General features: G+C 38.4%; 1 protein-coding gene and 1 non-coding gene across 3 annotated transcripts in view; both read right to left on the bottom strand.

Moving 5' to 3' along the window:
• CHN1 (chimerin 1) overlaps window positions 1-26508 on the bottom strand; it is a 160150-nt gene that overhangs the window by 75673 nt on the left and 57969 nt on the right. The window contains exon 6 of one of the 2 annotated variants that reach the window (XM_070422717.1): window positions 5715-6003. In XM_070422717.1, coding sequence (XP_070278818.1) covers window positions 5715-6003 — 289 coding nt within the window. Of the gene's footprint in view, window positions 1-3123; window positions 3148-5714; window positions 6004-26508 lie in introns of those variants that run through there. The other variant, XM_070422718.1, reaches the window with a different exon arrangement.
• LOC139015840 (U6 spliceosomal RNA) lies at window positions 19305-19411 on the bottom strand. The gene has a single exon (XR_011472497.1). It is a non-coding gene; the product is annotated as a U6 spliceosomal RNA (small nuclear RNA).

Raw genomic sequence — 26508 nt, 5'->3', positions numbered from 1 at the left:
AGGAAGGGAGAGGGAGAGGGAGAGGGAGAAACATCAACGATGAGAGAGAATCATTGATCGGCTGCCTCCTGCGTGACCCACACTGGGGATCGGGCCCACAAACTGGGCATGTACCCTTGACTGTAATTGAATCCGGTACCCTTCATTCTCAGGTTGACGCTCTATCCACTGAGCCAAACCAGCTAGGCTGTTTTTTTATTTATATATTAAAAAAATCCAATCGTCAAATAAGAGTTTATTTTTAAAAGTGAGCACAAGAGTTGCAGTTCTAGAGTGACATGCCCCATCGGAACCATGCTGCAACTTCCTTTGGACAAGTTCCAGGAGGTTTTAACGTCACCCTTTGGAGTAATCCAATTACTCAAAATACAGTGATCCGCTTAGTCTAAATACTGGCACAGTCTAATGTTTAGTTTTTATGATAACACGAAGGGAGGGGCATTTGGTAACAGGGTCTGGCTGTCTTCTGATTTCAGTTTTTAAAATAAAGAATACACTATTAAAACACACCCCAAGAATCCCTAGGTAACTTACCATAAACCTATGTCCCCCAAAGATACTGATGTTATTATAATACCTACCCTCAAAAGTATGCTATAAAGATTAAAGTACATAATCTGGTAAAGTACCTAGTATGTTTTCTGACATATGGAGGCTTAATAATTGTAGTTATTTCTGTTATTACTTGTAGTTTTCCAACCCTTAGCAATATACACTGAAAAGCTAGAAGAGACCTTTGATTTCCTGAGGCTAAAGAAAATTATGTAACTGGCTCAAAGATTCAATCCTAGTAAGAAGCAGAGCCAAGCCTACACCTAAATCTACATGTTTGCAGCCTGTTCTACCTCTTAGAATAGTTAAGTTCTCAGAAATACAGAATCTTATGTCTGAAAACCTCTTGAGAATTAACAAAGAGAACTTATGGGTAGTGAATCGTGACAGCTAGAAGGGACCTGAATGTCATCTAGGAAAGCTGAGTCCTTCATTTTCCACCTCAGGTCAAGGGAGATTAACAACATACTTAGAGTGATGTCACTAAGTCATAAGACAACTATCCAGAGCTGTTCCAAGATGATGCCCAATGAAAACATTGGTTATTTGGGGGGGGGGGGGGCGGGGAGGTGTGGAAGAGGATGGTTGGGTACATAAGAGATAATCCTATATAATAAAAGCCTAATATGCTAAGTGTTGGCCTTCTGTTCAACCAATCAAAGCATAATATGCTAATGATATGCTAAGTCCACTCAACTGTTTGCTATGACATGCACTGACCACCAGGGGCAGATGCTCCCACCAGTAGGTTAGCTTGCTGCTGGGGTCGGCTGATCGGGACTGAGCGAGATAGGCCAGACACGCCCTGGAGCCCTCCCACAGTCGCTCCCCAGCTGGCCAACCTCCTGCATCCCTCCCCGGCCCTGATCATGCACTGGTGGGGTCCCTCGGCCTGGCCTATGCCCTCTTGCAATCTGGGCTGAGGGACCACCACCCCACCGGTGCACATTTCGTGCACCAGGCCTCTAGTATCATAATAAAAGCTCCTTTATAAGTGCTTCTATTTGAGGAGTAAAGATGGATCTTTGTGGAAAACACATCTCAAAAAAGTAAGGAATTAAGAGAGAAAAGGAATAGCACAAAGAGCATTTGAACCAGATGCTGTGGACTGCTCCAAAGCTATGACCAAACACTGGCATATAGGACTACAAAATTCTTTTTGAGTCTTAAACAAGATCAAATGTTAAAGATTCATTGCTATTTAATTATTCAGTCATAGAAAGAGACAAATTTAGCTTAAAAGTTTAAAATATTTTTATATGAAACTAAAATATTAAAAACACTGGTTTATAATCCAATATCACTATGAATTTAGTCATATATATATTTAAAAAATGAAGCAAAATCAAACCCTTCGCAGTAACTATGAACACTGCTCCTAAATAAAAGCATCTGTAACAACACATCGAGAATATAGTCAATAATATTGTAATAACTATGTAAGTGCCAGGTGGTACTTGGGGGAACACTTTGTAAAGTATATAATTGCCTAACCACCCTGCTGTACATCTGAAATACAAAATAATACTGAATGCTAACTATAATTGAAAAATAAAATTTTAAAAAGCATTTGTTATATTCATTAATTAGGCAAAGGTATGGGGGAGGGCTTTACCTACAAGAGACAAAGGGTATTCACTATTCACATTTAAATACATGCTAATTAAAATATTATGTCCAAATGATATCAAATAGTTCTGTTTTAAATAACAGTTTCAGCTAAACATCCCTGTGCAAGCTGCAGATAGAAATTATGAAAATCCTTTTCCCTCAAAAAGCTTCCTTAATTTAGAATTGTGTGACTCAGAAGAATACACAAGCTTGGTTATGATTACATATGAAGCTAATACATAACTTTCTATATTCAACAAATTCAGAAATGTTTCTCTCGTAAAAGTTTTGTAGATTTTAAAGACATGGATTATTCGAAGGAAAACAATTGTTTATGATTTTAATTTATCCCTGAAGTAAATAAATTTATAAACTTAAATTTTTGGTTATCCTTATTCCTAAAGAAATATTTATTTTTATAGCATTAAGTAGTCTGGAAACAAATCTTTTACATGAAGGGCAAAAAGCCATTTTGCAAAAATAAACAAAATTCTGAATTTAGAAAGTCTATTAAAATGACTTGAGTAATCCTAACTTGAACTAAGCAAAAAAAACTCTAACTTAATGCAAGCTAAAAACAGACTTCTCCCTTCAAGACCACGTTAACATGCTCCTTCGGGGACTGTGTCATCTCCCCTCACCACCTGTGCTCCTTGAGGATCACACACTGTAGGAGCCATGCTGGGGATCACCTAGTCCAGAGCCCTCCTACGGAAGGTGGGGAAATGCAGTCTCACAGAAGTCAATTCCTGTAGAACCAGAACCCAGCTCTTTATTCCAGCACTAGTGTCCCTTCCACCACAGCACACCAACTCCTGCAGAGCAACACTTCTTGCCTCTAAGGAAAAGGAGTCATGAACAAGAGGAGCTCCAGCTATTCAGGACCCAGTGAAATATTTATTAAACTATACTTGTGTCAATAGGTATTTAAATCAGTTAAACATGATTGTTTTTACTTACAAATGTCATCCACTCTGACAGGGAATCAACGTTTCAAGCTGTTGAACAGGTCATCATCCCTGTCCTGTTGGATGACACCTGTAAATAAAATAAATCTATTTTTGAGTAAGTAGATTTTAAGTCAACTAGATTTAAGATGCATGCAGTTTAAAGCAAAGGGTAATTTTTAAATTGATTCTTAATTGCATATTGCTGGAGAGAGGTATTTTCCAGTGCCAACCACTTCACTCTACGTAGCTATCACTGGCCATCAGCACAAGAAAACCCAGGTAATACATAGGGAACCACGAATGCTAGCGTCTTGTAGGGTCTTGTAGGCACTCTCTACCTCAGAGCCTTGCTACCTGTGAATATTATTTTCACTTTGTGGAAGGGATCGCCCAGGTCCCAGGAAGTTAAGTGACTAGACCAGGGGTGGGCAAACTTTTTGACTCGAGGGCCACAATGGGTTCTTAAACTGGACCGGAGGGCCGGAACAAAAGCATGGATGGAGTGTTTGTGTGAACTAATATAAATTCAAAGTAAACATCATTACATAAAAGGGTACGGTCTTTTTTTTTTTTTTAGTTTTATTCCTTTCAAGCGGGCCATAGTTTGCCCACGGCTGGACTAGACCAATGTTAAACAGCTAAGTGTTTTTAGCTGAAGTTCCTTGATGATGAAAAAGTATATAGAGAACACATTTGCAAAGGTTATCATTAGGCTGATCAACTTTGAAAGACTCACATGTATACATTTTTTAATATTTCACAAATGTTGACTTAGAATATTCAAGCACATCTGCATAAAACATAATAACAGTATTAGATATCTAAATATAAGCATTATTGAAAAATGTCATGAATGGAAAAAAACAAAGTGAGAAAATGGGACCTAGAGAGTGAACAGAAAATTAAATACAGCATGCACTTAGGATTCTAAATTCTGGTCACTTCCCCAAAAGATTTGTGGTTCCTAACAAATATGAGTAAATTAAAAACCATTTTCTACAAATTCTCTATAGTCTATAATTTAAGATGTTTGTTTCTCTGTAGCCACAAAATGCTACTCTAAGACCTGCCAGAAACTAAAATTTGAACTGAAAATGAACATTTTAAATTTCCATTCTGTACCTAAATACTCCAAGATAACTGGAAGTATTTTAGGATGCTGCCTTGAGGTTGTGATAATAATCTTATCACCAAATTCATATTGAGTGCTTACTATGTTCCTAGCACTGTTTGATTGTTTTACACATACTATCTCGTTCAATCAATCCTCACAACTTTATTATTATTATTACAACTTTACATATAAGTACATCAAAGCACAGAAACGTTAAGTAACTTTGAGATTCACTCAACTGGTAAAATGGAAAAATCTGTGCATTAATTTATTTCATGACGGTATCCAAATTCAAACCACTACGCAATACTACATTTCTTTAAAGATTCTCAACTAAATATAACAAATTAACATGATTCCAATAAAAATACATAAAAATTCCCCCAACTAAATCCCACTCAATATAAAATAGGGGTGAAGAACCTTTTTTATGCCAAGGGGCATTTAGATATTCACAACATCATTCGCAGGCCATACAAAATTATCTACTTAAAAATTAGCCTCTGGCATGGCCAGACAAATGGTTTCTCAGGCTTTACACAGCCCTCAGACTGGGCATTCCCCATCCCTGACACAAAACATCAGGAAATTCACCACTTTTCTTGTATTGGAGGGAAGACCAGGGTCAATTTTCAAAGTAAAATAATCTTAGTGTCAAGAAATGAAAATCTCTGATGTTGTTAACCTTTTTTTTTTTTTAAATATATTTTATTGATTTTTCACAGAGAGGAAGGGAGAGAGATAGAGAGTCAGAAACATCGATGATAGAGAAACATCCATCAGCCGCCTCCTGCACATCTCCTACTGGGGATGTGCCCGCAACCCAGGTACATGCCCTTGACCGGAATCGAACCTGGGACCTTTGAGTCCGCAGGCCGACGCTCTATCCACTGAGCCAAACCGGTTTCGGCATGATGTTGTTAACCTTAAATACATTGTAATTAAAGAATGAAAACTGAAATTCTCTTATAATTAATAAAAGTAAATCTTCCTGATTCAATTATTTCCTAAGAGTCCACAATGAAATAAATCCTGATTATCAAAATAGTATGAGTTATTAATAAACTTAATTTAATGATATATTTTTAAAATAAGGATATATATCACTTTTATAAATAACAGAACTATTTCTATGGGAAATTATCTTTAAGGGAAACAAAAATTAATCTCTTATGTAATATAGCCATCTTTTCTTGACCATAAGTTATGCTTCTGAACAAAACCCCTGAACCTTTTTACTAGGAAATATTTTTAAAACTGTGAAACTGATAAAATAGGAAATAAACAGGAGTACAAAAATACATCTAAAATATTTTAACTAAATAAGAATTAGATATGTGGAAAGCTCAGGACCACTGAAACTAGACATTAAGGAAAACACATATCCTTTCAAAGCACTAGGAGCAGTTGATCTCTGCTGACAGTAATGACTTTTTTATAAGGACCCCAAAGAGAAGAAGATAAAGTGTGGTTTCATGGTAGCTTACCCTTTTTTCTGACACCCCATCCTGGCCTGTAGAATCTTTATCATCATGTGTCTCTTTCAGGACTGGCATATGTTTTTGGTATGCTGGCTCTCTGTTTAAGGTTGTGTATCCTATGTGCTCATATATTGGGTTTATCGTCATCTTGGCAATGTATTCTGCTGCCTTGGTTTCAATATAGAGAGTAATCAATCCATCAGTCACCAGATCGTGGATGGACTCAAAGCGCTTCTCCCCAACGAAGTGCTTTCCATCGTAGTAGAGCCTGAAGTTTCTGGTTTGACTTCCAAATCTGCCTCAATGAAATGGGAAAGATGTTTTTAAGAAAAGTAACCACGTAAATTCTTTCTGAAAGAAAAAACACACTATTCGCCTGTGTGGCTTTGTTTGTTAAATAAACTATGGCTAATCTCTATGAATCGTCTGGAATATAGAAAATTAAACTTTTGAACACAAAGAGTGAATTCCCAATGACTAGGGATAACTAACCAAAAACATGCCCACCCTAGAAGGAAAAATTTGTTCTTATTTTTTAAGTCACTTCAGTATGCTTATAGGAAAAATGGGAAAATAAACCTCCTATCCTATTTGAACACATTCAATATTCAATTGGTCAACTCCATCATACATGAAATTTCTATATTAACATGTTCTCTTTAAGTTGATCAACAAAAATATTCAATGTACTTTAGACACCAGCATTCATGTCTTTTGATGGGAAAGCTCCGTTCAGAGCTCAACTGAGCGTGACACCAGCCTTCATTTAAAGTAGAACTGATTACAGAACCTGTCACACAGTGGGCAGGGTGACAACAGAAACATACTTTTGCTACTCCTAGCCAAAGGTCATTGACTTGCTCCTCCCTTTTACAAAGTCGTTTTTCCGTGTCTGCTTGTTGAGTCTGGGCAAGAAATGTCTGCAACAGCTGGTAGCTATTAAGTGAAAATGAGACATTTTCATAAACACTGCCTTTATAATTATTCAAAGTGTGTGTATACATTTTGGGACACCCTATATGTGGCAAATAAGTAAAAAACTATTGTACTCTAGAAATTCTGTTCTCACTCCTGAGTTGTGTTGTAATCAGGAGAAGAATGGTTTAGTTTTATGATAATTTCAGTATTTTGCTCCCTGCAGCAAACCTCAGAAATGGATCCAAGTTGGCATGACTAACACCAGTGTCCTTGAAAGACAAAGGCAAGAATGTGCACTGACTTTAATGAAAGCTGACGCCAAAAGGCACCAAGACTAGCATCATGGTCTCCCAACGATAGCCCTGAGTGACCATAATTAAAAACTAAACAAATCATAAAGAATACATTTAATTTCGCTGTTAAAAATACACAGAACAGAGGTGAAATAAAGTACTAAAATCACACCCTGTTTGATACTAAAATAAAGTATTTAAATAGAACTACAAACTTATGCAAAATATTATTCTAGTGTAGGTTGGGTTTCAGAAGGACAGGCGTTAGAAACTTAAGATTTTCCTTTTAATATGTCCTTTAAAAAATTTAACAAAATCATTATTAATAACGTCCTGAGGTATCTGTTTCTGTAGTTCAAACTAGACTCTAATAATTATTTAATCTAAAACCCAACGTTCTATCCAGGCTGGTCCTTTCTCTAAAATAAAATTTATTCACTTTTTGGTTCTTAAGATGCAATTAAATTTGATTCACACTCATGTAATGAACAACATAAACTGATGAAAAAGGACAGATCCAGAGAGAGAGAGGCATCTATCGGACTGTCGGGCCTCGGAGGGAAGGTAGGGGAGGGTGGGGGTAAGGGGAAGAGATCAACCAAAGGACTTATATGCAAGCATATAGGCCTAACCAATGGACATGGACAATAAAGGGGTGAGGGCATGAGTGGGGGGGATAGGGGGGTAACATGGGGATAAGGACACATATGTAATAACTTAATCAATAAAAAAATTTTTAAAAATTTGATTCACACTCAAGTGAATGACCCATATAATTCTACTTTCCCTTTCTCCATTTTCCTCTAATGTTAAAGATAATGGGGGGGGATGATGACACATTTGTAATTCCTTAACTAATAAAGAATTTAAAGATAAAAAACATTTATTTCTCCCAAGTAAATTTTCATTATAATGTAAGTCTAAAAATTAGAAGGTAAATTTCTACACCGAAGTTAAATATAAAAGATTTCTTTCAGTTTAATATGCTGCTTTATTATTTCCTCTTTGTCAATGTATATTATCTGTTATTGAGAAATAAATATGGAAAGCCACGATATCAGCTTTTATAAGTTCTTATAACAGTAAACACAACATTGTTTAATGCAAAATCCCCTCACATTTCAGATCATTTTATTCCTATAGGGGCTTATGATTTTCAACGGGCATTTCCACAGTGGGTACAGTACTTTAAAGACTATCCAAGCAACATCAGAGGCGTTTAGCACTCAATTGTCTTCTGAAATCTGAGAGGTCTGGGGGGCACAGGGCAGAGGGAAGCTGGCCTCACCTGGGTTGGAATGGGTAGACTGCAAGAGGAGAAGTCTGGGTGACTTCCTGATGCTTGACAAGGGGACTATTTCTAATCCATCCAAGAAGAGGATTTCCTGTCTACCTCTAGTCAGTGGTTCTCAACCTTCTGGCCCTTTAAATACAGTTCCTCATGCTGTGACCCAACCATAAAATTATTTTCATTGCTACTTCCTGACTGTAATGTTGCTACTGTTATGAATCGTAATGTAAATATCTAATATGCAGGATGGTCTTAGGCGACCCCCATGAAAGGGTCGTTAGACGGCCAAAGGGGTCGCGACCCTCAGGTTGAGAACCGCTGCCTAGATTATTGGGTGAAAAAGTCTAAGAAGTCTGACTTTTCTCTTTCTCACAGTGACTTCAAGAGACCCCATGCACGATTCCCAATTCCTCCTCAGCCCACGTTAGAGCTCTTGACTTTCAGATCAATCAAACTTCCAATCTTAAGGGAGCTGATCAGGTAACTAAAATAACTTACAATATAGGTTGATTAAAACTTAACTTCAAAGGACAAAAATATGAATGTCCATTTTAAAATTACGATTTTTTAAAAGAAAAATTGTATTACTTTTACTAAAGGAACTACACACTTTCTTTTGTCTACTCTGTACTGCCCTCTCTTTCACTCTGGAAGTTACATAAAGATCAGCACCACAGTGCAGACAGATAGGACTCCTCCCCTTCCCCGATCTGAAAGTCAGGACAGAAAACCTTTGAGTGAGGAGGTGAGTGTCTGTGTCTATTCTACAAAAGAGAGCCACAAAAGAAAGATGCCCAATCTAAAGGCAAAGGAAGAATCCTCCCTTACAGAAGTTTACCACTCACAGATTGTCATTTACTCAACACACACTTAAGACACCAGGAACGATATTAAATATTAGTTAGTTCATAATAAAGTTTCTATTTCCTTGATCATCTCAATGGGAAATAGATAAACAAAAACAAGTTAATACAAAGATAAGATGAGATGCTGAATTTTTAAAAGTTAATGTTTGGATTGATTTCTAAAAAGTAATTTAAAAATGTATATAATTTTATTCTTATATAGAAAAGTTATTTCTATACAGTGATTCATAAAACCATGTGAAACCAATATCTCCCTCACACTGTGAAAATCAAGAAACTCACTGCTTAGTAAGATCTCTTAATAAGCGCGCACACACATCTAAGCTTACATAAGATCTGAAAGCTGCTGCTTATGTCCAAATGCAAAAGCACCCTTGCAGTCCTGAAATAGGGTTTGGCCAAGGTCAGGCAAGTCCTGGGGTTTAGTAGAAAACCTTGGGCTTTGGCATCAGACAGATTAATGTTAAATCTTGGACCTGTCACTTCTTAGCTGGGTGATTTGGGGAAAATCATTTTTCAGATTCTGCAGCTTGAAAATAGGAATAGCATATCACTCTACCCCTGTGGTTGTGAGGATTGCATAAGAATGTTTAAGTCAAAGCTAAGTATATAGTATGTTCAATGAATGGTGATCCCCTTTCTCCTCCTCTGTTGGCTTAGGCCACTGCAGAGAGTGACAGAATGAGTTAGCAAACAATAAAGTAAAACAAAAAAGATGCTTAGTCAATATGCACTGACGGGGGTCCAATAAATAGCTGGTAACACTGGTTGTATAGGAACATGTCTGTACTGATTGATTTTACAGTAAAAAAAAAAAAAGGCAAGAGCTTTTTGCGAATTTTTCTGGGTGTCCCTGAATAAGTGTATACTACTTGGTTAAACAGAGCGGACTACAATACGGTGCAAAGGGGAGGAGGAGAGAAGCGAGGAGAACCCTGCCAGTGTGCCTGGGGAGTTAGGACTCTGAATTTAAAGGAGAAAGGTCAATAAATATACTCATATTGAAAGTGGGACATGTTAAATGGTCTAGTGACAATGCTGAACTCCAGATTACAGAGCACTGATTTGTAAAAACTGATAAAGCTAAACCACTTTCTCTCCACTTTTATAGGGAAATTTTCTTTTCATTTTTCTTATATTATCTACCTCTGCCCTTGCTTTTAAATAGCTGTTTATTCTTTGGTGAACATGTTTGAAACTGTGCAGGCCAACTCTGATCCAGATAAAGGTCAACAAGATGTACCATCTCCAAATGGTACTATAGTTAAACAGAAAAAAAAAAAAAAATAGAGATTGGGATAATCTGCTTTGAACTGCTACTGTTGGACATAATTACCACTTTCAAGAAAGAATGTCTTTTCTCCAGAGTTCTGGGTCTTGGTTTTCATGTTTTAAAGAACTGTTTAATGCTGTGCCCAGTTGCATTCAAATGAATTTCAAAATACATAATTCTAACATCCAGCTTTAAAAAGTGAACAAAACCCTTAATACTATCCTTTCTATTTTTAGCAAGTAGATCATATTCATAAAAAATTTGTGGGAAAATTTTCATGGGAGATATCTGTAATACTATCAACAATAAAAATGTATTTTAAAAATTTGCTCTAGAGGTACAAAGGGATGAAAATATGTATAAAAGAATAACCTTTGGGATTATACTTTACTTTTTCTAAAACCAAGAATTAGTTCTGATTTGGGCCAAAGTATTTGGAAGTATCTCTTCAAAGGAAAGCTCCAAGCTAACAGATGTTTTATGTTAACAAACAGAAAACAAAACATATACAACACACTTGTCTAAGTTAACAATAAAATGTTAGAACTATTTCCAGAAACCACCTACAAACAATTCTATTTATAATATATATGTTTGTGTATTGTTTATCAGAGTCAAAGTAACTGATCTAATAGTGAAATACAAATATCTTATAAATTCATCTAATCATAAACATACCCTCAGAAGGAAGGTTAAAACTGAGACGAGATGGGAATAAGGGAGAGATTAATTGGATAAATTATATGCATATAAGCATAGCCCTTGGATGTAGAGGGGAGGGTGCAGGGTGGAGGGGGTCAGTGGGGAGAAAAATACAAAGGGGACATCTGTAATGTTTTCAACAATAAAGGTAAACTTTTAAAAAACTGAGACAAGAATATGATGAGGCATTCACTTAAACACTAAGAAAGGCTAAGGAAGAGAGAACATAGCTATACACAATTTTTAAATATTTTCTACATCTAAACCTGTTATTAGGATACTTTTATCTATACTGCTATATAATTTTGGATGGTAAAGTGGGCAAAAGTATTAAAATATGTGAACTCATGACAACAGTCCCTTGGTGGGATAAATCATCCCAGGAAAGAAACAAACCCATGTGCCTACCTAAACCTCCATCTGGTACCAGGTGGCTCTGGCACTGATACAGAAGGATTGGCTGAAGGTCTGTTGAAGAAGCAGTTAGATATTTCCCCACCCTCCCCGTGCCGCCCCGTCCCCACTCTGGTGGAAGACTTTGTTCTGTTTTCTATGTAAGCTAAAACAAGAAGAGCTGAGTGGAGGAACACGGGAAAGAGCTGAAGGCAGATGTACAATACTGAAAACTAAGTGAAAGTTTTAAATGCTAAAGACTGAGACTTCAATCTTTCTTCCCCCCAGGTTCTCAGAAGGCCTGTATTTTCCTGATAAGAGAGTGAAAGGCTTGAGAATGGAGACATCACATTATACTTGGCAGGCTTCTCTCAAGCTCTCAGAACTGCTGGTCAGCTTTTTAGTGCCAAATGAATTTAAATATGAGCCATTAGCCAAGGACCACTTGACATCTAAGAAAAATCTCCCGCATGAAGGACAAAGAGAAAGAAAGCAAGCTAAAGGAAACAAACCATGCAAGGAGATGAGAAACATTTAATTATCAGCATGCTCACCAGAACAGAAGTAGAATGTTTCCCATATCTATTCTTAAGGATTTAGCAAGAAACATTAGGATGGTGTAAAAAAGACATACATATAGAATACATAGAAAAATAATTAGAAAAAAGAAAACGTGTCATAAGTAAATATCTTAAAAGAAGAATAAAGTTGAGAAAATACTGAAGAAGAGAAAAAAGACAAAAAGATGAAAAATCAGATAATCAATCCAGGTGGTCCAACATTTAAATAATAGGAATTCTGGAAAGAGAAAATAGCAGGATAAGAAACCAAAGAGGTAATTAAAGAAATTACTGAAAACACTAGCTTATACAGTAAACAAAAATATACCCACACCAAGAGGGTAAGCATGAAAAGGTGCACAATCAGTAGTCCAGTAAACGCAAGTTAAATCCTCAGAATGGCAACATTTAACAAGTCTAACAATACCAAGCAGTAGCAAGAGATAGAACATCTAATGTAATCAACACCCAGTGTACTGCTTCACAGCAAGGTTTTATATTATCTAGTAAAATTGAATAAATGCATACCCTGTGACCCAGCAATCCTGGGTAATATCCCAGACAGTATGAGTGCTTATGCACACTAGGATACACACACACACACACACACACACAGTAAGCAGCAATGTTCAAAACCTAGAAATCACATAAATTCCCAGTTTAAAAAAACATGGTATACATACTATGCTAGTTAATTTTATATGTGAATTTGGAGGGTGTTTCCGTTGAGATTAACATTTAAATCAGTGAACTCTGGGTCAAGCTAATGCTCTCTCCCTAACTGGGTGGACCTCATTCAGTCCATTGAAGGGCTAAATAAAACAAAAAGACTGACCTCACTGAGCAAGAGGGAATTATCCAGGACTTTGGACTTTATATGCACCACTGGCTCTTCTGGGTCTTGAGTCTACCAGCTCACACTACAGATTTGGACTTGCCAGACTCCACAATCACGTGACCCAATTCCTTATAATAAATCCCTTTCAAGATGTGTGTGTGTGTGTGTGTGTGTGTGTGTGTGTGTATATATATATATATATCATCCTATTGGTTCTGCTTCTCTAGAGAACCCTAATACAATGAAATACTATACAGCAAGGAAATACATACAGCAAGGAAAACATATATTCAACAACATGGATGAATTTTTTTTAATATATATTTTTTTTATTTTTTACAGAGAGAAAGGGAGAAGTGTAGAGAGTTAGAAACATCAATGAGAGAGAAACATTGATTCAGCTGCCTCCTGCACACTCCCTACTGGGGATGTGCCCGCAACCAAAGTACATGCCCTTAACTGGAATCGAACCTGGGACCCTTCAGTCTGCAGGCTGACGCTCTATCCACTGAGCCAAACCAGTTAGGGCAACATGGATGAATTTTTAAAATGTTGGAGAAAAAAGAACAAAACACAAAAGAATACATACAGTGTCATTCAAATATATAAAGTATAAAGGCAGGCAAAATCTAACAGCATTATATATGAATGTATATATGTAAGACTATAAAGAAAACATTTAAAAGATAATTATAACATGAGTAGAGTGGTTAACAATAATGTGGAAAGTAGAGATAATGATAAGAAAGGGAAATGGGAAATTTCTAACTATTATTATATCTTGATGTAGTATGCATTATATTGTTTACATATATTTAAATGTAATACATTTAAAAATGTACATGTTTTATATACTTTTCTCTATGTTTTATTTTACAATAAATATATTAAAAAAACACACACACAAAAACAAAGAATGGAGTTTCCAAACAACAGTCAACAGCCTTAGTCTGGAAGAAAATCAATCAGAAACAGAATCCCTACAGATGTGTTATACTATGGAACTTAAGAATATAAATTTGTTTTTAAATATCCTATATAATAAAAGCCTAATATGCAAATTGTCCCCTCAGGAGTTCAACTGCTCCTGAGGACATGTGCTAACCACCAGGAGGCAGCGCGGAATGAAGGAAGGCCCCGGCCAGCAGCCAATTCAACAGGTCCCCAAACAAACTTACCAACCCTCCCAGAGCCTCTTCCCCTTCAGCAAACCATTCCTTTACCACCACCCACACAGTCAACCCTACCAAACTTTCACAATTATATGAGATTCTTCAATCTCCCTTTATACTTAAACTTTTATTTACTGATTGACCTTTCTGAATCTTTGCAAACTGCACCCATTCTGTTTACATACACTGGAGCTTATTCCAAAGAGAGCCTATGACATCCTTTTCCCTCTTGAAAATTGTTAATGGTTCACTACTGCCTATAAGAACAAGTCCAAACACTCTAGCAAGCCCCAGGCCCTTAAGAATCAGTTATTAGTTTCACTGTTAAAAGCACTGGAGACTGGCACAGTGCTAGGCACATACTAGGCATAAGTAAATGGCTGTTGAATAGATTAGTAAAGATTCATTAATACTTTCCTCTAAGTTGGCCAGCTAAATATAACAATAAAAAGTACTCTAAAAAAACTACATGTGAGTAACAAAATCCCCCAAATTGAGCAGATTACTAGACTTTTGTTGGGTGTAATTTTTTAAAAAGCAATAATTATGATATAATATTTGTCACATACAGAGCTGTAAAGCTCTTCATGTGATGAACTGTATAGCATGAAACTGCTTTCTATAATTACGATTGGCAGTAAATGAAAAACAACTTTTCTAATATAGTGAATCAATTATAGTAACTTCTGCTATCCTCTGTTTTCATTAAATCAGAGAAACGATATTAAGTATTATGTCCAGTCAATAAGTAAATATATGTTTCGTTATAAAAAGTATTGTAAACACATTACAATCTTCGCAAAACCAGGTTAGATCCAGAGACGAGCAATTTATTTGTATAATTAACAAATGTGGCTTAATTAAGATTGGTGGTCAGCCCCATTAAAAGCTTATTAAAATCTTATTTTCATGAGTTTACTACTTAAAGATAAAAAGCCACTAAGTCTACAAAAACATGGAGCTATATATGTGTGAGAGTCCTTGCAGAGTTCTACACATGTATACAAGTGGTATGTACTACAAAAACAAATCCATACCTTCATATATGTATTTTCCAGATTGCTATTTAATTCCTTTAAACAACAAAATGCTTTTATTTAATCATTTCTGTATAAACTACACAATTCTCAGAATCATATACAAACTACAATTTCAACCTGAAGATTCAGGTTCATTATCATGAATATACTACTACTAAAATTTTAGTGTCTGAATACAGAACTATCCCAGAGGTTGCTACAGGCTTTGAGTTGTCTTTCCCTGATCTACATTGGCCCCAATTATTGAACTGAGAGTTCTTGAATCTAACTATATTACTAAAATCAACTTCTTGCTACTTTCAAAGTCAAGATTCAGAACATTCCCAACACCCCCCAAAGTAGCCTCATGTCCTTTTACACCCTATTCTTACATCCTATTCTTCTGCCCCTTGTCCTAGCCAACAACTTCCTATTACTATAATTTTCTACTATTTTATGTAAATGGAATTCCACAGCATATATTTCTTTGTGATTAGTTGTCTTGGTTTCTAATATAAAGACTTACTTTAAACTAATAGATAGGGTTCTCATCAGATTTTAAATACAACCAGACCAGGATTTCAAGCTGTGGAAAGCAATAAACTAATTTTTTTTAGAGAGAGATGGGAAGGGAGAAAGGGATGGAGGGAGGGGGAGAGAGAGAGACTAAGAGAGAAACATCAATTTGTTATTTCATTTATTTATGTATTCATTGGTTGATTCTTGTATGTACCCTGACCAGGAATTGAACACACAACCTTGGTGTAGTGGGGTGACACTCTAAATAACTAAGCTACCTGGCCAGGGCCTATTTCTGGGGTTATTTTTATGTAGCTTCTTGTCTCTACCGAAAATATTAGGCATCATATATAATCAATCTGTTAATAGGAAACAAAGAATGATCAGAAAAGCCAGAGTTGTCATTTTTTGGTTAATAAGTAAAAAGCTTATAATATATCTGTGTATGTTCATCTTAATAATTCTATTTAATATTTTTTGAGTCATTCAGAAAGTGCTGGAAATAGATTTGACTCCAGGACTGTCTGTCTGATTGCAAAGCCATGTTCTGAACTACAACCATATGTACTTATTTATATTTAAAACCATAGGGCCAAAAAAGTCATTAAAAGCCCAATAATTGGGTTATATATCTTTTAGAGCAACACAAGAAAGGAATCAAAAATATCTGTCCACTTAAGAGACCCTTAGATAAGAGCAATAAATAGAATGGGGAAAATGGCTTCTTTTAGTTCCTTATTTATGGAAAGGACGATATCATAGGGAAGTATTCTAAATCTGACAAGTATCTAATGCAATTTTATTGAATAAGCCCAATATATGTCAAGCACTGCATGAAGTTCAAGGAAACTAAGATAAGACTTAATTCCTACCCTGGAATACCTTAATTCATTTGTAAAGACAGGCAGCCATGTAAATAGAGTATTACTGATACCTTGTTCCTAAGCATACTCAGGGAATACGTGGACATCTTTCCAGAAAAGAAATTAATAACCATATGATCAGTACCAGGCATAAATGTATTCAGTAGAGAACCAAGTATAATCTTGAAGAGGAAGTACCATCCCTGAAAATAAAAATGCCTAACTTGTGGATAGATTTCTTAGCAAGCTTTAAAATCTGGCAGAAAACATCTATTCCAACCCTTAGGAAAAATTCTGAAAGACCTAGCAAGAGGAGGTAATCTGTAGCTTGCAGAATGACCACCACTGAAAGCAGAAGCAGAGCCAAAAGCTAACACAATTGTCTGAAAGGAGCAGATGGGCATCAGGAGGAGGGAGGAACACTCCCTCAGATCAATGACAAGACCATAGGGCAGCTATTTTAACTTGAGGATAACATCAGATATTCATAAGAGACCTGTTCCAGCGGTTCTCAACCTGTGAGTTGCGAACAATGAAAATACATCCTGCATATCAGATATTTACATTACGATTCATAACAGTAGCAAAATTACAGTTATGAAGTAGCAACGAAAAATAATTTTATGATTGGGGGTCACCACAACATGAGGAGCTGTATTAAAGGGTCACGGCATTAGGAAGGTTGAGAACCACTGTCTGACTCAGGGTACACCGGACAATTTAAGGAGGAGTGGGAGGGAGGATAAACCAGAGGAAACAGTCAGTATATTTGATAAGGGTCATGTGTATAAAAAATATACAAGAGCAAGATGGAAGAATAGGAAGTCCCAGTCCCTGTTCCTCTTAAAGACACTGTATTAGCAATAATATATGAACCAAAATTCTATATGAGATCTTCAGAAACCATTTAAGAAATCGTAGTACCCCAGGAAAGCACAAAGCCCAGAACAACTACACTGGAACAGGAGAGAAGAGCTGTTTTATTTTATCCATGACTAGAGGCCCAGTGCGCAAAAATTTGTGCACTTGGGGGTCCGTCAGCCCGGCCTGTGTCCTCTCGCAGTCTGGGACCCCTCTGAGGATGTCCACCTGCTGGCTTAGGCCTGCTCCCTGGGGAATCGGGCCTAAGCTGACAGTCAAACATCCCTCTGGCACCCCGGGAGCCCTCGGGGGATGTCCACTTGCCAGTGGGGACCAGGCCTAAGCTGCAGTCAGATATCCTTAGCGCTGCTGAGGAGGCAGGAGAGGCTCCCACCATCACTGCTGTGCTGGCAGCCGTCAGCCTGGCTTGTGGCTGAGCAGAGCTCCTCCTATGGGAGCACACTGAACAGCAGGGGCAGCTCCTGCATTGAGCATCTGCCCCCTGGTGGTCAGTGTGTGTCATAGTGACCAGTCATTCTCAGTTGTTCTGCTGTTAGGGTCAATTTGCATATTACCCCTTTATTATATGCCTGGTGCATGGGTGGGGCTTGGCTGGTTTGCCCTGAAGGGTGTCCCAGATCAGGGTGGGGGTCCCGCTGGGGTGCCTGGCCAGCCTGAGTGAGGGGCTGATGGCTGTTTGTAGGCTGGCCACAGCCCCTTCAGGGTGGGGGTCCCCTGGGGTGCCTGGCCAGCCTGGGGGAGGGGCTGATGGCTGTTTGCAGGCTGGCCACAGCCCCTTCAGGGTGGGGGTCCCCTGGGGTGCCTGGCCAGCCTGGGTGAGGGGCTGATGGCTGTTTGCAGGCTGGACATGGCCCCCAGCCACCCAACCTCCCAGTGGAGGCTGGCTGGAAGCAGGTATCTGGGATTTATTTGTCTTCTATAATTGAAACTTTGTTGCCTTTAGCAGAGGCCACAGCTGGCCAGGGCAGGCAGGAAGCTTGGCTTCCTCCATCGCCGGGGCAACCAAGCCTCCTGCTTGCTCCAGCTCTGTGGCTGCCAGCCGCCATCTTGGTTGGGTTAATTTGCATATAGTCGCTCTATATGCAAATATAGATTGGCTGGTAGGCATGGCTTGGGGCGTAGCGAAGTTATGGTCAATTTGCATGTTTCTCTTTTATTAGATTAGATTGCCCCTTCCTCAGTCAGTATAACCCGGCTTGGTTTGTGGCTTCTCTCTGGGTATTGGCGGGAAGAGCAGGGAGAACAGTGGAACATGTGTCTAACATTCTGGCCTTTCAGTGGGCTGCCCAAAGGACTAGTTACCATCCTGCCTAATTTAGAGTTCTAATGGAACTGGCAGTTTGGGTGATGGGGTGTTTTGAAAGCAAGAGAAAGCAGGGGCAGCTTGCAGCAGCATCAGAGAGCCTGTGGTGCCCCAGAAAAACATTGGCTTGATTTGGTGCAATCAGGTCTATTAATCAGAATAGACTTGTTACTTCTCCCTGATGAGGGAGGGAGAAGAGTGGGACATGTGCCCAGATTTGCAGAAAGCTGTCCAGGGGACTGGTATCTGTCTTGCTTGATCTGGGGAGCTTACAGGGAGCTGGCATACTTTGGGGCTATGGAGAAAAAGGGGAGTAAAAGGGAACCTGCAGTACCACAGACACCAGATGGTATAAGAGATTAGGACAAACTGACAGCCTATCTAATGGGTAAATCACATACACATAAGCCCAGAGAAATCACATAGCATCTCCTAAAATGTTTATCCGGCCCCCCGAATCTCTACCTGGGCTGATTAGTGAAGGTTTTCCTCTGTATGAAGTCAGCCTATAAAAACTTGGAGAAGTGGCTGTTTTTAAAAATGTATAAAACTCAGCAATAAAATAAAATAAAATAAAATAAAATAAAATAAAATAAAATCACAAATCACACGAAGAACCAGAGAAACATGGCCCAATCTATGGAACAAAAATAAATCTCCAGAAACCAACCCCAAAGGAACAGATTTATTTATTTTATTTTTTTTTAAATATGGAACGCTTCACGAATTTGCGTGTCATCCTTGCGCAGGGGCCATGCTAATCTTCTCTGTATCGTTCCAATTTTAGTATATGTGCTGCTGAAGCGAGCACGGAACAGATTTATTAATGACCTGATAAAGAATTCAAAATAAGTTTCTCAAAGGATTTCAGTGATCTGAAACAGAGCACAAATAGACAACTAAATGAAATCAGGAAAATGATGCATAAACAAAATAAAAGGATCAACAAAGAGATAGAAATGATAGAAAAGAACAAAACAAAATTTGAAGTTCATTAATACAGCGACTAAAAATATTCAACATCAGACCTGATCAAGCAGAAGACTCAGCAAAATTGAAGAAAAGGCATTTCAAATTATTGAGACAGAGCCACAAAAAGAAGAATGAAGGAATGAAAGTGAAACTCCTATGGTAGCAGATGAGATGAAGGGACAGAGAGCTTATCTGAAGAAACAAAGGCTGAAAACTTCCCAAATCAGAGGAAAGAAACTGACACCCAAATCCAATAAGCTCAAAGAGCTTCAACCAGGGTGAACTGAAAGAGGTCCATACCGAGACACATAATCAAACTGTCAAAAGTCAAAGTCAAAGAAAGAATCTTGAAAGCAGAATGGGAAAAGTGACTTATGTACAAGGGATCTCCCATGACTACTCATTCCTTAACAAACCCAAATACATCTCTTTGGATGAACAACAGAAGTCATTATTCATAATATGTGAGATTTGAAAAAATATCTCTATCCATGGCAAGTTTCAGAAATTTGAAAAATTCTACTATAATTATGAATATACATATTCATAATTATCCATATACTGGGGACCCAGTGCACAAATTCGTGCACCTTGAAAGGAACTGTGGGCCGCGAGGCTGCGGTGGGTAGAGGGGCGGGTCTTGGCCCATCCTCTGCGCCCCTGCCCAGCCCCTCCCGCGGCGGCCCCCAATCCCCTGTCTGCCAGCAGCCCTGCTCCCACCACTGCTGCTCCCACATGCTGACGGTGGCAGCCCTGCTCTCACCGGCTGACTGCACGGAGCATTTGGGGCTGGCGCTGTCAGTGGGTGTGAGCGGCGGCTGCTGCCCCAATCACCCTTCAGGAGCAGGGGGAGGTGGAGAAGCCCTCAGGGGCGATCAGGGCCAGCAGCCACTGCTGACGGCACCAAGCAATCGGGACCAGTGCCGGGTGCCAGCAGTGGGTGCGAGCGGGGCCAGCGCTGGCAGCAGTGCAAGCACCAGGTGGGACCCCAGTGCATGGGAGCAAAGAATTTTCAGTAACCACCAGAGGCTCAACCCTGATGACAGTGACTGGTGCCCCACCTTCGTCTGGCGCCCTGTGCTCACCTGCTCCACCATTCCACCGTGGCTGACTCCCGCCATGTTCTGCATGCCCCCTGGTGGTCAGTGCACGTCATAGCAACCAGTTGTTCCGTTGTTCCGCCATTCAGTCTACTTGCATATTAGCCTTTTATTATATAGGATATATATGAAAACTTTCCATTTTCTCCTCAGCTCAACTAATAGAAATTATTTTTATTGACAGAGGAGAAGTGAAGATTACTAATATTTTTAGTTACAGGACAGACATGAATATGATTGAATCCCGATAGAGACATGTCTAATGCAAGGGAAAATAAAAGGCTTCACCAATGCACTAAAAACAACACCTATACTGGACTCTAAGGCCACATTTATGAATGCTTACATGACATTTCTAAAGACTTCAATTATTTTTGGCTTCAATATTTTTTACTCATATCAGTTGAAAAATGAAAAGTCACAAAGGCCAAATCTAAAATTAAGAAAAAAATACTCTTTATAAAAAGTATAAAAAATACTCTTTGTAAACAGACTTGGATATTGCTGCATAACTCATTAACCTCTCTATGTATTTAATATGACAAAGATTGTAAAAAAGAAAACCACAAATCTCTTTTCTTCACATCTTCAAAATTCATCACATATATTGTTTAAATGTCAGACTCAACTGGTTAAACTTTAACTAGTTAAATATCAACCATATATATATAATGGTTGTTGATATTAATGCTTAAAATGGCATGAATTATACTTTTATGTATGTTATATTGATATTCAAATAATATGTATGTGTATATATATGTATACTAGGGGCCTGGTGAACAAAATTCGTGCACTGGGGGGTGGGGGGGTGTCCCTCAGCCCAGCCTGCCCCCTCTCACATACTGGGAGCCCTCAGGGGATGTCCTACTGACGGCTTAGGCCCGCTCCCTGCTCCCCTTGGGGAGCAGGCCTAAGCCACAGTCTGGCCTCCCTTTGTGGGAGGTGACCGGGCTGATCAGGGGAAGGCACCAGCCCCATCACCCTGCTGCTGCAGCCACTGCCAGTCACCGCAGCCAGCAAGGTTTTTTCATCAACACGGACTCCAGTCCCTTCACCATGAAAAAATGACAACTTTCTTTAGACATTTTCAAGATGTGTCTTTCATATAATAATAATTTCTTTATTATTTTTTTTTATCCTCACCTGAGGATATGTTTCCATTGATTTTTAGAGAATGTGGAAGAGAAAGGGAAAGACAGAGAGAAACATCAAAGTGAAAGGAACACTTTGATTGGTTGCCTCCTGCATGAGCCCTGACCTGGGCCCCGGCCAGGGAGGAGCCTGCAACCTAGGTACATGCCCTTGGTCAGAATTGAACCCAGACCCTGCCATTGGCAGGCCAAGGTATTATCCACTGAGCCAAACCAGCTAGGGCAGGATATGACATTTCTTAGCCCTCCAGCAGTGGACCTTCGTTTTTTTCGCCAGGAGTGTGGTAGAAAAACCCTAGATCACCTTTTTGGATTCTTATTACCCAAGTTACTAAGAATATTACCAGTGGCGTATAGGGAGCTTAACCAATGAGCGATCAGAAAAGGTGTTTCCTCTGTAGTTCACACCAATCGCCTGCTTGCCTCCCCCCCCACCCCCCCCCGCCCCGCTCCCAGGCCTGAGCCTCTGGCCCAGGCTTCAGGCCTGGGCAGGGGACCCCCATCTCCCCCCGATCACCGGCTCCACCCTCGCCCAGGCCTGACACCTCGGCCAGAGGTGTCGACCCCCATCACCCTCCGATCCCTTGCCCAGGCCTGACGCCTCTGACAGAGGCATCAGGCCTGGTTAGGGGGCCCCCAGACCCCTCCGATTGACGGCTCCACGCCCCGCCCAGGCCTGACGCCTCTGGCCCTGGCTTCAGGCCTGGGCAGGGGACCCCCATCTCCCCCCCATCCCTGACTCCGCCCTCGCCCAGGCCTGACACCTCAGCCAGAGGCGTCGACTCCCATCACCCTCCAATCGCTGGATCGGCCCCTTGCCCAGGCCTGACGCCTCTGCCAGAGGCGTCAGGCCTGGGCTGGAGACCCCCATCTCCCCCCGATCACCGGCTTCTGGGGTTTCTGGGGCCGGCCTACAGCCTGGGATGGCAGCTCGCACTGGCGGCTGCGCTGTCCCACCCTGCCTGCAGTATGCAAATTAGCCATCTTTGTTGGCAGTTAATTTGCATATCACGCTGATTAGCCAATAGGATGCGTATGGAAGGTACGATCAATTACCATGTTTGTCTATTATTAGATAGGATGCTTTAGTAAAAGAGCTTATAAATAAATCTGAAAAATGGGGGAGGGTGGGGGAAGCAAAAAAAGAAAAGTTTCTTTTCCCATTTTCTATTGCTATAGTCTAGTAAATCTAAAATTGGTGTGGTCCAAAATTCTGAAATCTGTGTGTTCTGGCAAAATCTAACTAGAAAAAGCTGTATAATTGTTTGGAACCCCATGCTCTTTCTTAGTCAAATGGGTGTTCCAGCTTATAAAATCCACTGAAATTTAAAGAATAAAAAGATAGTTTTTCCCAAAATAAGCAATATCTTAATCAATTTGTATACTTATTGCATATTTATTATTTTGCACATTATACTGTGAGGGAAAATGCACTAATTCTCTGTACTTTGACAAGACAGAAGCCTATCCTTGAATAGCTACAGCCTAAATTACAAAAGACTGATATTTGCCCTAGAATTATGACAAAATTATCTTCAGAGAAAGAAATCTGTGTCCACGTGTTTGTGTGGATGTGGTGTATAAAAGAGATATCCAAATATAAATGTATTTATTCCAGACATTTCTAAGATATGTTAACTCTATTGGGAGGAAAATTAAAACACTTCGAAGTTCAGCTCCATGGGATGAAAGTATTCCTTGAAAGGTTTCATCACCTGCCTAGTGGCCAGATGAACTACAGATATAAGTCCTTTTATTGTGGAAACAAACATATGACTTGATAAAAAAACACAAAAAAAGAAATTACAATGGAACTGAGAGCTTGATAAACAACAAGAGCTCTGACAAACTAGAGAGAATAGGCTCCTCTGAACTGACCACAATTCATTGTCTTCTGGGACAAGCAGGAAAAAGAGGTGTGTGGTGAGGGGGAGAAGCAGCAGCTTACAGTATTTCCCAAAATGAAGGACCTAGCTCTAAATAAGACAAAATCTGACAGAAACCCATCTTATCAAACTCCTTGAATTTAGATCAGATTTTCCTGTATACAGTCACACTTCCTGTCCTTTTCCCGCCATAGCACTTGTCTCAGTTTTAACTCTATATATGGGAAGGTCTCATTAAAGTTTAATCCTCTCACTCCCTAATAAACTCCATATGGCCAGGGATCCTGACTGTTTATTTATCCTTTTATCCCCAGCACCCAGAAGAGTATCATTATAATTTTTTTTACTACACTTGATTGTAGCCAAAAGGCCAAGAATGTGTATATGTGTGTGTGTGTGTGTGTGTGTGTGTGTGTGTATTTAAAAACAAAGTAATAAGCCCTGGCCGGTGTGGCTCAGTTGGTTGGACCATCGCCCCGTAGCCCAAAAGGAGGCGGGTTCAGGGCACATTCCCAGGCTGCGGGTTCCATCCCTGGTCAGGACATTTATAGGAGGCAACTGATTGATGTTTCTCTCTTACCTCAATGTTTCCCTCTCTCTCCCCCTCCCTTCCTCTAAGATTAAAAAAAGAAAAAAGAAACAACAATAAAAACTTGTTTTAAGTGCCAAAATATTATTTATTTTGTGGCCAATGAGACCAGTAACATATTTCTTTTCCTATATTTCTGCTTTTTACAGTTTCTATATTGTACATTTTAATAAAAAAACAAACGTTATGATGGACCTAAATTTAAATAAGTAAATACAATAAGTGAAAACCAGAGTTTTTAAAAATTTGGGATGTAAAACTTGACCTTATGAAGAATTAATTCAAATAGCAAACTTTCCATACATTTACTGACATGGAAAATACTCATGATGTATAGCTAATTTAAAAGTATACCATGGAAATGATACCTGGTATGGAACCATCTCTTTAACCCAGGAAAGTATTAGAGTTACAGTACAATTCTTACAGTTCTTGTTGTCTCTAGGTAGTAGGATTATAGGTGATTTCTGTTACTTTTCCTTCAACTTTTTACATTAAATGTTTTCTGTGTTGTATATATGTTAGAAAAAACTAAATAATCTTTTAAAACAGCTATGAACTCTTGAGCATTTACATTTCAACTTGTAACCATTTTCAGAAACACATCTATTTTATTAAAGTAAGTAGTGCCTTATATTAAACTATCTACTCCTACTGTGTCATATCAATTACTTTGGACAGTTTGTTTTATTAAAGCATACTTGACCTAAGGATCCTTCATATAAACTGGAATCATTATACCAATATTTTTTAAAAGCTTATGGCATTGATAACATGGTATTACATTTTAAAGTAAATTTTGCTATCCTTTTTATCAATAACAATTCTGGTACTGCAGGACTACTAAATGCAATTGTCAGCACATGTGTTATTCACATACTCTTATATCCAGAAAATTTTCTAAAAAGTAATTCATAATCTTAAATAAGAGAAGCAGAAAACCTTTTTCAAAAATTATTCTGTAGAACATTATTTTCCACATATTCCAAATAGCACAACAAGGTTTGCAGGAAATGAAACGAAACCATGGTAACCAACTAAACCTATCATGAGCTATCAGATCAAAGAACACCAAGTACATTACACGTCAACGCCTACCAGCAGCATAATCCTTCCCCAGTTACTTTTGATCTTTCTTCCTAAACGTGAAAAAGCTTTCATCCAAGGTTCACATTGTAAAAATGTGAAAGCTCCTTTACCAATGCACTGTAATTCTCTGACTTCGCCCAGGAACTCTGGCTGAGTTCACTTTAAAAGTTAACCAAATATTCTGAAATTCAATTAAAAATTGTTGGTTTTTTTCCAATCATTAGCAAATTTACATTTTTTAAATTTCAATGCATTTTATTATTTTCTAATACAATAGCAATAGTTTCTTCTAAAATTTGAGAGCAGTAAATATTAAATATAACATTCTCACAGGAATTCCTCAATCGAATCTTACTGGCATTCTAAATTCAAAGCCACAATAAATTAAATCACAAAAACTGCATTTATATCACAGAGGAGCCCCATTTTATCATCTTGTTGTATATTCTATCACCAATCATCAACCCCCATCACCATTCCATCATAGGAATGAAAGCTAAACTCACGGGATGCGGCTCAACATGTCCTTAAACTACCAACCATCAGCTAACAGTACTAAACAAAGTACTGATGGCTTCTGTCAGGCACTAGAGTTTATTACATAACTACTAGTATATAGTCAGGCAGACAACAGGGTGAATTCCTGCAAATACTAGAGATTACCTTTGCTGCTATGGTTAGCCAACCTCTAGCAATTATCACCTAAAATAAAATACAACAGACATACATGCCATTAAAATATATGTATATTTTATATATGACCAATATCTGGAAGGACAATCAAATAATTATAAATGGCATTATCTCTAGAAAGTGGAACTAGGAGTATGTGGTGGGAAAGTAATATAATTTATTATATATGCTTCTCTTACTTGAAATTTTTTAACATATCCATGTATTTTCATAAAGAGATGTAATAAATTACATGGATGTAAATATGCTATTATTTTCATAAATTATTATTGCTGTATTTATTTGAAAAGTGATCCAAACTCACTACAAAATTATTTTTATAAGTACAAATGCTCACCAAATGATTCTATAATGGAATTTAGGCATAAATAATTGAACAGTATATATACCTAATTTGGCTTTTCTCTTTTTTGGGGGTAGTGGGT

The sequence above is a fragment of the Myotis yumanensis genome, unplaced genomic scaffold (assembly GCF_028538775.1).
Source record: "Myotis yumanensis isolate MYYU_CA2020_CCGP unplaced genomic scaffold, mMyoYum1.0.hap1 SCAF_8, whole genome shotgun sequence".
NCBI lineage: Eukaryota > Metazoa > Chordata > Mammalia > Chiroptera > Vespertilionidae > Myotis > Myotis yumanensis.
Note: the sequence above shows the minus strand (reverse complement) of the source record. Positions and strands in the feature narration are given on the sequence as shown.